Below are 14,987 nucleotides of genomic sequence, written 5' to 3' on the forward strand. Positions count from 1 at the left end.
CAAGACAGGTTTATACATTCCCCCTGAACAAATACAGTTTGCGTACAGTCTTCTACAGAAATTGGCATTGGACAGAGCTGGGTCAGAGTCCGTCGAAAGGGTGCGGCTGCACACAACAGAGCAAACACAAAACTACAATCTGAGACACGAGAGAGCTACTCCCTTTCCAGGTAAACAATGATGTAAATTGTAAAGGCCAGATACACAAAATACCTGTTTCTGGATTCAGCTCCAGAACCATAAGAATTGAGCGTTTATGAAGATAGTTTGCGTCATATCAACCACCCCCTCCAACCACCCCATCCCACACTCATGATACAATCCTAAAGTCAATAATGAATGAATGGCAATAGTGTTTGATGATACTTTACAACCGTACATGGTGTCAAGTGCTCTCTCTCTCTCTCTCTCTCTCTCTCTCTCTCTCTCTCTCTCTCTCTCTCTCTCTCTCTCTCTCTCTCTCTCTCTCTCTCTCTCTCACCGTTCTCAGGTAGACTGCCTTGTGGTCACATGACGCGTTACAGGGTAAAGGTGGATTTCTTCCCGCGGCACTAAGCAGTCTCCGTATACTGCGCTCCTGTGCCGGTTACCTCTCCTAGCGCAGTCAGTACGCGACTCTTTTCGCCACTTCTTCCAGTCTCTTTGGACCTTTACGGACTTATCGACAAAATGTCTATCAGTCGAAAAAACTGGAAGGCTTTGTCTAGGTAAGCCAGTTAGCCTGTTCCCCCAGTTACTCCATTAATTGGAGAGTTTGGCTGAGGTTTCGGTTCATGAATGCCAAAGAAAATGTTTTGGAAATGAATTCTAATGAAATTATGTTAGTGACATCTTGTCATATCTTGTAACTCGGTGACTCAAATCATATGAAATACGCTCCAGGCGCAATCACAGTTTTTTTTATTTTATTATTTTCCTAACTAAAGAAGAGACAATAATACAAATAGGTAGCGTGTAGCGACATAAAACAAGTAATTTTGTTTGCAGCATGCATGCTTCACTCCAACACGTTTTGACAGATGACTTATAACTAGTCTAGCAGGTTCAGTTTAACTAAATTAAACTAAATAACGCAATGCATCGCCATGGCCATGAAGGTTATCCTTCAGCCTTCTGCGTTTCATGTTGAGGTGACAACACGTTGCTGAGTGAGTGGCGATATAAACACGTGTTCTCTTTACCGTTCAGAGAATTGTCCCCATTGTCAATGTTGTGTTGGCGTGTGTTGTATTTCTATAGCATAACATGCTTGCCTTCGCAGCCTAACGCGCCAGTGGACGTTGGAAGACGAAGAGGAGGTGGAAAGAGAGAGGAGGAGGAGGGAGAAGAGTTCGAGTAGCACAGCTGACCCTGACTCACCCGGCGCCGATAGCCCGTCCAGAGACGCGCCCATCTACTGTAGCCCTCCTGCCAGGGCAGCTCCCGAGAAGGAGAAGGCCCAGACCCAGGGCAGGTAGCTGCTGCTGCTGTCATGACTAATGACAGCGAGACATGTTGTACTGGAGTTCGTGTTTGGATTGTGTGTGTTTGTGTGTGTGTGTGTGTGCGTATAGGTGATGTAATCTAGGGACATTGTTTGTCAAATTCATTGTAGGCCTATTTCAAAGTCTTCGTTTAGTTTCACACACCTACTTTTATTCTTTCATTTCATTCTTTTTTTTCTTCCTTTTATTCTCTCTCTCTCTCTCTCTCTCTCTCTCTCTCTCTCTCTCTCTCTCTCTCGCTCTCTCTCTCCTGGCTCCCTGCTTCCCATCTTTGTCATCTTCGTCACCTTCGTTGTGGTCTTTAAGCAGAGCATGTTTTGCCCTGAAGGTCTCTGCTCAGTCCTTGCAGACCACAGTCTAAAACGTGACACCGTGGTTCAGTATGGTGCATGCGAGCTGTTTGAACAGCCGTGTACACAAGGCAGCCGAAATGCTCTTCAAAAAGAGTCTGGAGAAACGCTGGAAGCCTGGAAGAGAAACACGATCATGCCTGTATATATTTTCCTCTTCTTTCTTCTTCGTCCATTTATCACACATGTCTATCAAATACCTGTGAGTGTCATCTTTGATGGGTGTGCGTGTGTTTGTCACGTTGTGTGACAATGTGTGTACGACGATGTGTGTGTTTGTGTGAACATCTGTGTGTTAAGATATATTTTTCATATCAAAGATAGAAGTAAGCAATACGTCATGCTTAAATGCTGTGCGTGTGCTTATCTCCATCTGTGTGACGTGTGTGTGGGTGGGTGTGTGCATGCCTGGATGTGTGTATGTGTGTGTGTGTGTGCGCATGCCTTTGTGTATGTTTGTGTTTGTGTGTGCGTGTATTTATTTGTGTGTGTTTGTATGTATGTTTGTGTGTGTATGTATGTTTGTGTGTGTATCTTTGTGACTGTGTGTGTGTGTGCGTGTGCCTGTGTATATATCTTTGTGTGTGTGTTCCTCTGTGTGTGTGTGTGTGTGTGTGTGTGTGTGTGGTCAGTGCTGAGCCGGGGAGTGAGGACTTTGTGGAGCTGCTGCGTGTGCGGGACGAGAGGCGGCGGCTGAGGCACGTGGAGACGCTGAGGATGCAGCGGGCGGAGGAGGACGGCGGGGAGGTGGAGGGGGCCGGGGGCAGGGCCCGGGTGGAGCTGCTGGGAGACTCGGAAGAGGAGGAGGAGGAGGAGGAGGAGAAGGAGGAGGACGGTGGCGGAGCGACGGAGGGCGGGAGGCTGGCGCCCGTGACGCCGGCCGCGACCAAAGTGTCCCGCGCTGCTCCGCCGGTCAGCCCCCGCAGCACCGGGACCACCGCCCCCACCACTGGTGGGACCCCCAACAGACAGGTGAGCAACACACTCACTGGTACACACACACACACACACACGCACACACACACACACACACACACACACACAAATACTCGTTATACACATATATACGTCATATAGTCACATTCTCATAACCTCCCCTGGGATTTGCCTCTATTGAGTATTATCAATAACAATGGTGCTGCTTTACTTAACTCTACTCTCTCTCTCTCTCTTTCTTTCTCTTTCAATTCATTAAATTGCTTTATTGGCATGACAAATAAACATGTAGATTGCCAGAGCAGTGAATCTCTCTCTCTCTCTCTCTCTCTCTCTCTCTCTCTCTCTCTCTCTCTCTCTCTCTCTCTCTCTCTCTCTCTCTCTCTCTGTTGCATGTAACTCTTCCCTCGCACGACCCCTCTCACCATTCTCTGCTCAGTATTTGGCTCCTAATTGAGCCAGTTTGAGCCATACAACCTGCTATCACATGACAAACAACGCTCAGGTTTTCACTGAGAGATCGCTGCTGAGACTCAGGGAAGACACAGAGTGATGAGGCAGTTAATCTGCCCCTCACGGGGCTCCAACATTAATGCTTCACCTACTTATAACCGTCCGTTAACACAGTGGTTACCCCACGCAGAGTGTGTCCCGTTAATCATTGTCCTGCATGGGCCCAACACTGTATAGTTCCATTCCTCAGGCTGTGTGAGTCACCTTACATGTTACCCAACACTCATGGACGTGGAGAACTGTTTGTCAGACCATACTCTCTTCAGACGCATTCAACACACACACATTCAACACTCACCGACACGCACGTAAACACACACACACACATGCAACATTTGCATCATCACAAAATCTTTATTGCCAGATATCTGACTCTTATTGAATGCTGTTACTTTATTGTATGTTATTCAGTTCTTTATGATTCCCTTGTAAAACACATCTAAAGGTAAGTTTTATTCAAATACAATTTTAAAGATGATTCAGAATGAAGATTTTGTTTAACCATGCTCAGTAATACACACAGAAGCTGGCCTTTAGGAAAGCTACAATATTTGGGTATATATTTTTACTATGAAAATACATTTAGTTACCAAGCTTGTTGTTGGAGCCATAATGAGGTTTTATTGATATCATTGGGATCATTACTATTCTTATACCATTAAATTCCAATTTACTCTGCTACATTCAGTAAAGTACTGTGCATTATTTGTACTAAAATGACTTTCAGGTGATACACACTTTGTTAATAAGCAATAATTGTTCAGTTTGATTCTGCTGACAATATAAGGGAACATGGCACTTCTTGAGCAGTGATGAGTCTGAGGTTTGTGTTAGCTGGTGTGGTTTATGTCCTGTTGGTTCATTTTTCCAGAATGGGAACGGAGAGTCAACAGGAAAGGTTCCTGAGGGAAATCCCACCTCTCCCTCCTCACGCAAGTTTGTCAGGTGAGAAGAAATAAACAATATGTAAAAAATTACACATTAATGAAAGTTGAAGTATTGACCTGGTCATAGAATAATTTGAGACAATTTGTTGCTGCTTGTAAAAACCCTATTCCAGAAAGCTATGTTTAGCTACACTACACTACTTTGACTTTCAGATACAGTTAATGTGAAAGATTTAAGTTTCATGATGGATAAAATATCCTGTAGAAATGTAAGCCCCATTTAACATGTCTGATAAACACACCTGTGTATGCACTGTAAGGTTTAGAAAGCAAATTTTAAAGCAAATTCAAGTAAATCAATAAAATATTAATTTGAATTGTCAAATGAGTTGGCATTAATCTGTGTTGCTACATAGTGCAATAATAAATTATTGAATGTTGCCTGGCATAATAAGATATTAGAAAGGCATGGCATTATCTAATGGAAAGTATGCCAGAAACTGCTCAAATACTGCAGGGTTGGGCGGGATTAACACAAACATTACCTAGGTTTCAGGATAGGTTTCAACTGGCACCATGAATGACACGGTTAATACCATGAATAACCATGAATAGTATCTGATTATGAAAAGGATTGATATTTTCAAGTTTTCCTAATTTATATTGCAGCCCAGTCCTACATTAGGAATACAGCAAAAAAAAAAGTGTTGAAGTAATGGATGTCTTTGTACACTGCACTGAAGGTCAACATATTCTTCTCCCCCTCTAGTTCGGTTTGCATCTCCCTCGACAGCTGCGCCTCCCCCACCGAGAAGAGCCCCCGGCCGGCCACCTTCAGGCCCACACCTCCTGCGTCTCCCGGCCAGCCCTGGGGCTCTCCCTGCCACAGCCCCCCTCCCAGAGGACCCCAGAGCCCCGTGCACAATGGCTTCACTGCTGAGGTAGACGGATGACTCACTCAGTGGGGTTACATGGAGCTACATATTCAAATTTCTGATCGTATCAGACACTGTTTGGACTTTTATAATGCATGTAAACATCTTAGGATGTGTATGACTCGGCCATCGGTCATTGAGTGGCGTCAGTAATATCTAGGTGCTCTTATCCGATTATGAGATGTCCGTTATGGTCTGATTGTGGTCAGATGTAGATCTGATGGCCGAGTAGATGGCCGAGTCATACACATCCTGCACGTAGGCGAAGAGCTGCGTCGCTGCCCTGCGCCGGTGTATGTGTGTGTCGATGAGCTACGCGTACGCAAGGCATGCAGTCCTCTCAGCGCTCAGCACCACGTCACTCGTCTCTCAAGAGGGCCGCGTCAAGTCGCTGATTAGTCGGTCGATCAATCAGCGATCAGGGGAAACAGGTGTAGGGTTTTGTTTTGATTTCAACATTCTGACAGGAGAGTAAAAAGAATACCCCCGGGTGAAATAGAAGCTACACATTTTCAGTTTAATGCTGGAAGACACCAAGCGTTATTCAGCAGTGATATTTCAATTATTTTGTTACATCTTTATAACATGGATATATTAATTTTTTCAACCATCTCCCGTTTCTGTTCCCAGATGTCAGTTCATGTTAATCTTGGTTACGCAATACGCTATACTGCCCCCTTGTGTACACGTTAACTTCACACAGTTCAAATGCGGGCAGCAATGCAAAGATCTGCGTCCGGACGGGGTGGTACGCAGATCTGTAAATTCACACTCATTTTATGCTCACTCACACACTCAAGGATAAAACACACCAAACCACAAGCGTAGCGTGCCAACGGAAGCTGAAACTTATTGCATCCCTGCCTTCACACCGGATGTATACTAAATCCCAGGGGGAGTCAATTCATCATCTAGACCATTTCAATCAAAAAACCCACAAACACACAGGCCTCAGCTCCGTCTGCGGTGTGGAACTGTGCGTTCACATCAAAAGACACACTTTTTGCCTGTTCACGCGAACAGGCGAATGTTGCCACGCGAAAAATCGAAATCTGTCGCTGTGCATACTGTGTGCATTGAAACGTGTCGCGGGGCGAATTTTGTTGTGGAGCGTTTTTCCCGCCAATGGTCCTTCATGCCAATTCATTCTCATCAACCATGGCCGAGATAACCACCATTGCGTGTCTGTACCTGTTGTGGAAGAGGGAGAGACGTCGGAATGCCCGTTGTTTATGGGTTCATAATATAATCCGGAGGTACACACCGCTTTGTGCCGTGATATTATATATATATCGTATATATTATATTATATAGATATTTATATATTATATTATATAATATCATATAATATTATATATAGAGCTCCGGGAGTCGCAAACGGCAACAATCACTTTCTCCTCCAAGCTGTTCACTGCGGTTCACTGCGGAGTGCAGGGAACGGTTGGCCCAGCTGGTTGAACGGTGATTGGCTGTTTTACGTTACTTCACCCACGTTACCCACAGGGAGTGAACGCAGTGAACGAGTGAACTCATGTGCACACTCCCACTGTCACTAGTAACACACGCGCACACCCTCTCATTGACGCACGAGCCGTATTGAGTTTACTTGCTCACATCTAAAGGCTCTTAGATCTAAGGTCTTTGTTGTGTCTTTGATGTCATTTAAAGTTGATCCAAATGAGTTGTATCACGTGTCACTGTCATTAAATACGGGCCGGCCGTCTTTGTGCGGGCTGAACTTAATACGAGGAGCCAGAGAAAGGCCATGGTGAGTAGCTGTTACCCACAAGGTGGGACATGTTGACCTGGAGGTTTGTGCTGTTACTGCAGGCCGCTGTGAACAGCTCTCCCTCCACCGACCCGGCCAACGGCAAACACACCAACACACCCTCCTACGGCAGGCAGAGCTCCAGGACCACCTCCTTCAGGGTAACACACACACATGCATGCACTAGCACACACATGCATGCACACGCACACACACACACACACACACACACACACACACACACACACATACACACACAAACAAACAAACACACCCGTAACCAACACACCCGTAACCAACACTATCAGATTATCTTCAACCACACAGATGCTGAAGAAGAAATCAGGAGAGACGGCGCCTCTACAAAGGAGGTCAGGGACTCTCCCTCTCTCTCTCTCTCCCTCTGTCTCTCTCTCTCTCTCTCTCTCTCTCTCTCTCTCTCTCTCTCTCTCCCTAACTAACTTGTGTTTTGTTCTTTTTTAGCTCGAGTGTTCGACTTACATCCCAGAAATTTGAACCAAACGCTGTAAGATATTTCATTTATAAACATGAAGTCTGTTTTTACTTTATAGCTATGGGGTGATGCAGCTCATCGCATTAACTGACCTGTTGACGTAATATTTTGCTCTGAAGCTGCAAAGCATTAATGTTTGAATTGTATTGGGTGACTCCTCTTTCAAGGAGCCACATCAAGAAGATGAGAAAACGTCGAATTTCCAGAGGAAGTAAGTCTTTCTGATGATCAGCTGATTTCATGTACACCTGTATGAACTCATTCTGAAACTTATTCCATTCACATTTTAAGTAGTCCAAAGTTCTAAAGTAAAACTACACAGCTAGAACTGTATAGTGAGGAATAGCCTCTGAACATGTGTGTTTAGAGGTTTTCTGCCTCTTCTCCTCTCCGTGTGACCAGCACCAGACAGAGGGTGTCCTCCCGGTCCATCCAGGAGAAGATGGAGCGACTAGCTCAGGCTGCACAGGTCACTTAAAGTTTCCCTACGATAAATCAACAAACAGCTAGTGTTATAATGAGACAGTATGCAAACATTAAAGTGCAAAGTCACATATTTGCACTTTTGAGATGTGATAGGTCATAGTCACATGGCATTTGTTTGCTTACTTTGTCTGTCTGTGTTAATAACTCCTGGACTTCCTTGATGGCCTAGTTTAGCCTACATGCAGACATTGTACACATTACATTGATAGCCCTTTCCTTTCCTTCTGTCAACATTGGCCCATAGGTTTGGCTATGGTATACTGTTCTAATAATTAGTAATGTTCATTTTCGTACAAATAACAAAGCTAGAATATAGAATAGTAGAATTAGTAGAATATAGAATATATTTATTCTACAACCCTCTGTGAATCTAGATTCTATCCACACATAGTTTAGACATAGGGGAAGTTAACAGATTCAACAGGCTGATGTTAACAAGGCCAAGTCATTATTATATTATACAATGATTCTCATTCAACTTTCTGGTGACTCCTGGGACTCCTGCAGAAGCCAGAGGTGTTGCGGTTCCCAGACGTCACCCAGAGGACGCTGGTCTTACTGGAAGAGGTGTCCAGGAAGAGGGATCTGTTTGAGAAGGAGCACCAGGCCTCCAGCCCCTCCAGCCCTGGAGTCTCCAGACAGGTCACTAAACTGTGAAGACTAACCACTAAACACTGTTCATAAACACTAAAGACTATTCACTAAACACTCAAGAGTCTTTAGTGTTTAGTGAATAGTCTTTATGTTTATGATTGAGTTGAGTTTAGTAAGACTATGATTGAGTCTTTACTAAAGTCTAAACACTAAAGACACTATTCATAAAAAGTAAGACTATTCACTAAAGACTTAAGACTAATGATGTTCATAAACATTAACCACTTAAGACTATTCACTTAACACTAAACACTTAACCCCAAACACTAAACATCAAACGCTAATCAATAACCACTAACCACTGATACCTAAACAATATTCACTGAACTCTGAACACACACTGTAAACAATGTAACACTGCTACAATAATTGTATACACACGGGCTCATCCATGTTATTTGTAATCTGCAAAGAGACAAACACACACACACATACACACACACACACACACACACACACACACACACACACACACAAACACACACACACACACACACATCCTATGCTATACTACTATACTATAGTACTCTTTGTGAGAGTTGCATTGTTTCACATCTACAGGAATTTCGCAGCTTCTCGTCTGGTATCTCGGACCGCATTAACCGCTGGGTCCACAAGAGCACCAAGACAGGCTCCTCCCCCAACCCCGCGGTGAGAGGACGCCTCAGACGCTGTCCGTCAGTCTCAGACAGCAGTGTTAACACGCCTTTACAATGATATAATTATATAGATTAGCCAACTCATGTTGTCAAACAACGACTTTTTCCATCCGTCAAGATTAAGCAGAACGGTGCCAACAGTACATTCATAAGCTATTAGGGTTGGAGGTGGGGTTGCTGCTAGCACAAAGGTGCTCCTTATGACAGGTTAATGAGTTGACAAGCAATGCTGGGACTAGATCAATGTGAATAAATCTGCAGAGGAGAGCAATCAGGGTCATATCAGCTTGTGTGTGTGTGTGTGTGTGTGTGTGTGTGTGTGTGTGTGTGTGTGTGTGTGTGTGTGTGTGTGTGTGTGATGCTAATCCGCCTCACTTAGTTACTTAGTCACATCTGGGTGGAAGCATAGCGCCAATAGCAGTTGGCAGCAAACTAGAGATTAGTAATTAATCATCATCCATCAATCAAACGTTGTTTCAATTCATCAGAAGGTATGGCGCACATGGAGATAGGAGGGGGAGGCTGTGAGGGAGAATGCAATGTTGATGTAGCCCATGAACACTAGGGGGCGGCATTACTCTTTCAGGTCTGGTCACTCATCTGACTAGACAGACAGTTTTCCTAATTACAAATATCGGGATATAGGTTATGTTGGCCAGCCTGCTCCCTCAGCCTGCTTCTCCTGCTAGAACCGTCTGTTATAGAGGGTTTTCTTTCACATACTTCACCAAAAAAGGCTAAGAAAGGAATTTTGCAATGGCCTAACTTAATTTATATTCCGATATAAATATTTTAACTAATACTTGTCATATTCTCAGTATGGACTCAGTGCTGTGCTCATTACATGCAGGACCTGAGGCATGTTGATATCAGCAGCAAGAAGATCCTGTTTGAGAGCAAACACAAGGAGTGAAGGATCTGCCACTAGGGCATTCTGGGTAAGAATTCTTAAAGCACAATCAAATCTTTCAAAGTTGCTTTGGAGATCCACTGGGTTCAACTCCCTCTACTTTGACCACTGCAACAAAAACACATCATTTGTTTTGTCTTTTCTTTATTTTTCTTTATAGTGTTCAGAAGCTGAAGTCGGAGGGAGATGAACGAGAATGAAATGGAGAATTAACTTGTGTCGTGGTTCTTCGTGTTTATTCCTCAAGCTCTTTTGTTTTTCCCATACTTTTGCACAGAAGAGATGCAAATGCAGCGTCAAAGGTCTCAGTGGAAGGAAGTTGCTTTTTTGTTTTGGTTTCAAGATTAGATATTAGAGAAATTATCGTTTGCTTCTTGGGGGCTAAGATGCGGTGTGAGAGATGAGAGACAGCAATACAGAACATATCAGTGAATAGAGTTGCACCAGTGACATTTGTATTTCAAGTCTTGAGTAGTTCCATTAAACTTCAGGTGATTTTAATGCACTTTGCACAGGTGAAGGTCTCCTGTCTGATAATAACTTTTCTGATTAGCTGAATTCAAAATCCTGGGACCGTAATTCTGTAAATCAGGGTTATGTTTGTGGTTAAAGTTGTATTTCTTACTTACTGCCAAATGTATGTTTTCTGTTTTCTTTGACCGGGTGACAAAATAAAAATGTTTTATGACGATCTGTAAATATTTGTATTGTTGATGTTTGCTCACACGGATAACGACCTAGCCAATGAGAAAGACCTCCATCTGTGTTGTCTCAAAGCAGTGTACCGAGAGGAACTCTTACTCTTTAGATAAGAGATATGGCCATGTATCTGTCTACTGTCACCTCCAACCCCATGCATGGTGGCCTGCATGGTGAGTCTAGGTGTGTGCGTGTGTGTGTTACTGCCTGCCTGTCTGTCATTTGGTGTGTGCTTGTGTGTGTGTGTCTGTGTCTGCCTGCCTGTCACAGCGTGTGACAGGTGTGTGTGTCTGTGTTCTTCTGGTTTTCTGTGTGTGTGTGTGTGTGTGTGTGTGTGTGTGTGTGTGTGTCTAGGCAGGTTTGTGTATATTTGGTGTGATGGTGGTCAATGGTGTGTGTGTGTGTATATGTCTAGGTGTGTGTGTGTGTGTGTCTGTGTCTGCTTGCCTGTCACAGTGTGTGTGTTTTTCTAGTTGTGTGTGTGTGTGTGTCTGGGTATGTGTGTTTCTAGGTTTGTGTGTGTGTGCGTATTCTGTACTGCCCTTATCTCTGATGTCTCTTAAACACGGTGACAGTCTTACCCCCTGCATCTGAATTCACCTTTTTAGGAGAAGGGTGATAGGAGTGTGACCACGCTATCTCAATGGTTATTAATACACACAATGGTAGAAGAGGTCCCCTAGCATTTGACTTTCTCCCTCTGATACCCTCTCTGCCGTGTGTGTGTGTGTGTGTGTGTGTGTGTGTGTGTGTGTGTCTGTCCACCAGTGTTCGGTCCTTCTGGTCCTTCATTCCCCCAGAGTTCTCACAGCCAAGAGGGCCTCTTTGGAGCTCAGGGTTTCTCAGAGAGTGTGTATTTTTGCGTTGCCTCTCTCTTCATTCTTTCCATCCTTAACAGGTAGGTTGGGTTTCATCTCTGCTACGATAGACACATGTGTCCAGCTTTAACATCTGGAAAGTTAGACTTAAGACGTAGTGCAGGCATGGACGATTAGGAGGCTGTAAATGAGTGGAGCCATGTGGTGGTTTGATGGAGGAGAGTGATGAAGTCTGGTGAATGTCCACTTAATTCTAGCTGCTGAGCACGTGCTGCCATGTCGGACAACGAAGAAATAACGGAGGAATATGAAGAGTAAGTCACATTTGTTTTGGTGCTATGCAGTCGACAATCAAATACACATATCTAATCTGTTAGCTTCTTAAGGCCTTGGATTGCGTGATGCTGCTTTTGATAATATTTATAGATAGACCCTGACATGCTTAGCCTAATGGTATTTAATAAATAGTTTGAATAGCCTACACCTTGTAAAACTGCTTTCTTTGGTCTCCTGAGGGTCACTGTAACACCCTTTCTTCTCTCGTTTTTTAGGGAAGTGGAAGGTAAGAGGTCTCCATCAAGATTCAAATTTTTCAATCTCTGGTAATGTGAGCCATTCCACATGTCCTGTACAGTTGAGAATACACGACAGAAACCGTTGGATAAGCGTTCAGGCCTGATTGTAGATGCAAAACTAAGCATTTACATAGGTTGAGTAATGGAAAATAACCAGTTCTGTGAGAATATGAACCAGCATTATTTCCATAGCTGCAGGTAATGATCAGTCTTTAAGGGTAAACTCTAATGAGCGATAATGTTCACCTGTTTGAAGTGTAATGATATATCATTATACTGGCTAAAGTCATCCCTATTGTGCTTTACATTGTAAAGCACTGTTGTTTTGCAGTTGAACTTTGTTCAACCTTAACCCATTTCTTGTTTGCTTGCTTTTCTCTGAATGTCGATTAGAGGAAGAAGCCACTGAAGGTATGTGGAGTTGTCCATGACTAATACAACACTGTGTTTTTTAGTTTTTTTTACATACATTCATCAAATACTTTAGCATCAACAGCTATTGTAGAACATGTAGAACTACATTTAACAGAGCTAAATGTAGAGAGCTTCATCGTGTAGAAGCTCTACATGATAGAATGAAACCCTACTATTAAGTTGAATCAATAGTGCCACTAGTTATAGCAATAGTTCAACTCCAACACAGCACCTCACAAACACTCATCTCCCTCTTACCAACACATAACATGCCCCAAGTGCGAGTCACTAGATCTGTTTCCATGGCCCTCCACCCAGTTCCTGCATACAATAACGGCTATGGGCAAAGGTCCTTCATCCATAGTTTCACCAAAGTCTGGAATGGCATTCCCCATCACATTAGAACATTACAATCCGTCACACAGTTCAAAAAAGCCTATAAACTGTTACTCCTCAACACATACACCTGCAAACACTGACTTTTATAGATCACTGTCTGTGCTTAGTCTGCTGTCTATATGATTGTCCTACTGATGTGTGATGTGCCTTGTCCCTGTTACATGTTATATGTGCTGCAGAACAGGAACCTGCTGGAAATCAGCTCTTTACTGAGTCAGGCCCGTTTTAAATTGTAACTGTGTTACTTTTAATACTTTCCTGTATAATAAATATAAAATTAAATAAAAAAAAATAAACACAGTCCCCGTCTCCGTCCTGGGGCATTGGGGACATGCCATACGCCACAGGGATGAGCAACCCTCTACCGGTTTGAACTGGTCTCCCAGCCAAGCATGGGGCCTGATAAACCAGCAGTACTAGGCACACACACACACACAGAAAACATGTGTGTGTGTGTGTGTGTGTGTGTGTGTGTGTGTGTGTGTGTGTGTGTGTGTGTGTGTGTGTGTGTGTGTGTGTGTGTGTGTGTGTAAGTAGATCTTGAATCATGAGTTTCCAGCCCTTGAGTTTTATCTCCTGTTAGATGCTGGTGCTGTGTTGTTCTGAAGCCAGCACCCTGTTATCTGGGGGCTATGTTATCAACGCTATCTCCCAGCAGAAGTTCCCATCCACTTTCTGTCATGCATAGCATAACCCCAAACAGGCTTGATTAAAAGTTATGCAACAAGAGGGAGGAGTAGGGGTGGGGTGGATTAGCGGTGACGGGGGGTGTGGCGGTCGGATGGTTGCGGGTGTGGCAGTTGAAGCTTTTAGTTTGAACCAATCTCACAGCTGTCTCACACATGTCACATTTTTTCATCCCCCCCCCCCCCCAGAGGCCCCAGCGGAGGAGCAAGAGCCGGAAGAGGAGGAGCTGCAGCAGGAAGGGGAGGAGGAGGTGGAGGAGGAGCTAGAGGAAGAGACCAATGAGGAACAAGGTGAGAGGAGGTTAACGCTTAAAACTGATTATAAAACAGATATAGATTTGATTGCCTCGTTTGTTCATCATTCCAGGCTTTAAATGAAGGGTTTAAAGAATGTTTTTAGGAACAGAAAAATCTACTCACCCATAGTGCAATGGCAGTATTTTATGTCAAAATCAAATGTAATAGGGCAAGTCTAAGCGGAATGATCTCATATGGTTGTGAGTCTTCATAACATATGGATCGTCTTTTCTAGAATATCCATATGTTAATGAATATTTATGAGTCCATCCATATGTTATGAAGATATCGATAGACTCCATATAAATGAAATGCTTGTTATACAAGGTCACGCCAGTAAATTAATGACAAAGCTTTCTCTTTGCCAAGATTCTTGTCTCTGAAACTAGCCCAAATATAAATTTCCTTGAATCCCATATGTTGCTGTTGCATTCGTCTCACAAATCCTAATTAAGATTAATAACAGTAGGACCACAGCACAGTTTCCTACAGAAACACCCTTCTAATGCTCGTTCTCTAGTCATTTAAAACAGTTGTTTTTAGAGGCTTTGTAACCACCTCCCCTCAGGGCCTCGTATATCAGACAGCATGATCAACATCCTTCTTCAGTCAGCATGCTTAGGATGCTTCACATTACCCTTGAGCCCAAACCTCATGTTACCCTCTCAGGAAAGCTACATGCAGTGGCGGCGCTAGAGTGGTGCTTGGTGGTGCTATAGCACCATCAGAAATTGCAATAGCACCACCATAGCACCACCAAGGAATTTGTCATTTTTCAACAATCCCGTCCGCCCGCAACCCCGTGCCAACCCACCACGCCCCTGTCAACAATCCTGTACGCCCACAAACCCGTACACCCCCACCCCCCCCCCCCCCCCCCCGTCAACAATCCTATACGCCCGCAAACCCGTACCCCCCCCCCCCGTCAACAATCCTGTACACTCGCAAACCCGTATGCCTGCACCGTAGCACCAGCAAGCCAGTGATGATGGCAATTGCGGAA

At 44.0% G+C, this 14,987-nt stretch overlaps 1 protein-coding gene across 2 annotated transcripts; it reads left to right on the forward strand.

Annotated features, from left to right (window-relative positions):
- Window positions 1–590: 590 nt before the first annotated feature.
- lad1 (ladinin) lies at window positions 591–10,754 on the forward strand. Of its 2 annotated transcripts, none has more exons than XM_084480118.1 (14): window positions 591–707; window positions 1,262–1,453; window positions 2,467–2,806; window positions 4,155–4,228; window positions 4,940–5,111; window positions 6,936–7,034; window positions 7,201–7,244; window positions 7,357–7,399; window positions 7,555–7,598; window positions 7,790–7,856; window positions 8,381–8,515; window positions 9,089–9,178; window positions 10,037–10,124; window positions 10,257–10,754. In XM_084480118.1, exons 1-13 carry the CDS (start codon window positions 670–672, stop codon window positions 10,097–10,099), a joined length of 1,401 nt encoding a protein of 466 aa, XP_084336244.1. In that variant the 5' UTR covers window positions 591–669; the 3' UTR covers window positions 10,100–10,124; window positions 10,257–10,754. The 2 variants fall into 2 exon arrangements, with proteins under 2 accessions (XP_084336244.1, XP_084336245.1); XM_084480119.1 differs by having other exon boundaries at window positions 7,213–7,244.
- The last annotated feature ends 4,233 nt before the right edge of the window (window positions 10,755–14,987 follow it).

The sequence above is a fragment of the Micromesistius poutassou genome, assembly GCF_964030765.1.
Source record: "Micromesistius poutassou genome assembly, chromosome: 15".
NCBI classification, from domain to species: Eukaryota; Metazoa; Chordata; class Actinopteri; order Gadiformes; family Gadidae; genus Micromesistius; species Micromesistius poutassou.

Coding starts and splice junctions, on each gene's coding strand:
- lad1 (XM_084480118.1), top strand. CDS start 670: ATGTCTATCAGTCGAAAAAACTGGAAGGCTTTGTCTAG. Junction 1,454..2,466: donor AAGGCCCAGACCCAGGGCAG/GTAGCTGCTGCT, acceptor GTGTGTGGTCAG/TGCTGAGCCGGGGAGTGAGG. Junction 7,035..7,200: donor CCAGGACCACCTCCTTCAGG/GTAACACACACA, acceptor TCAACCACACAG/ATGCTGAAGAAGAAATCAGG.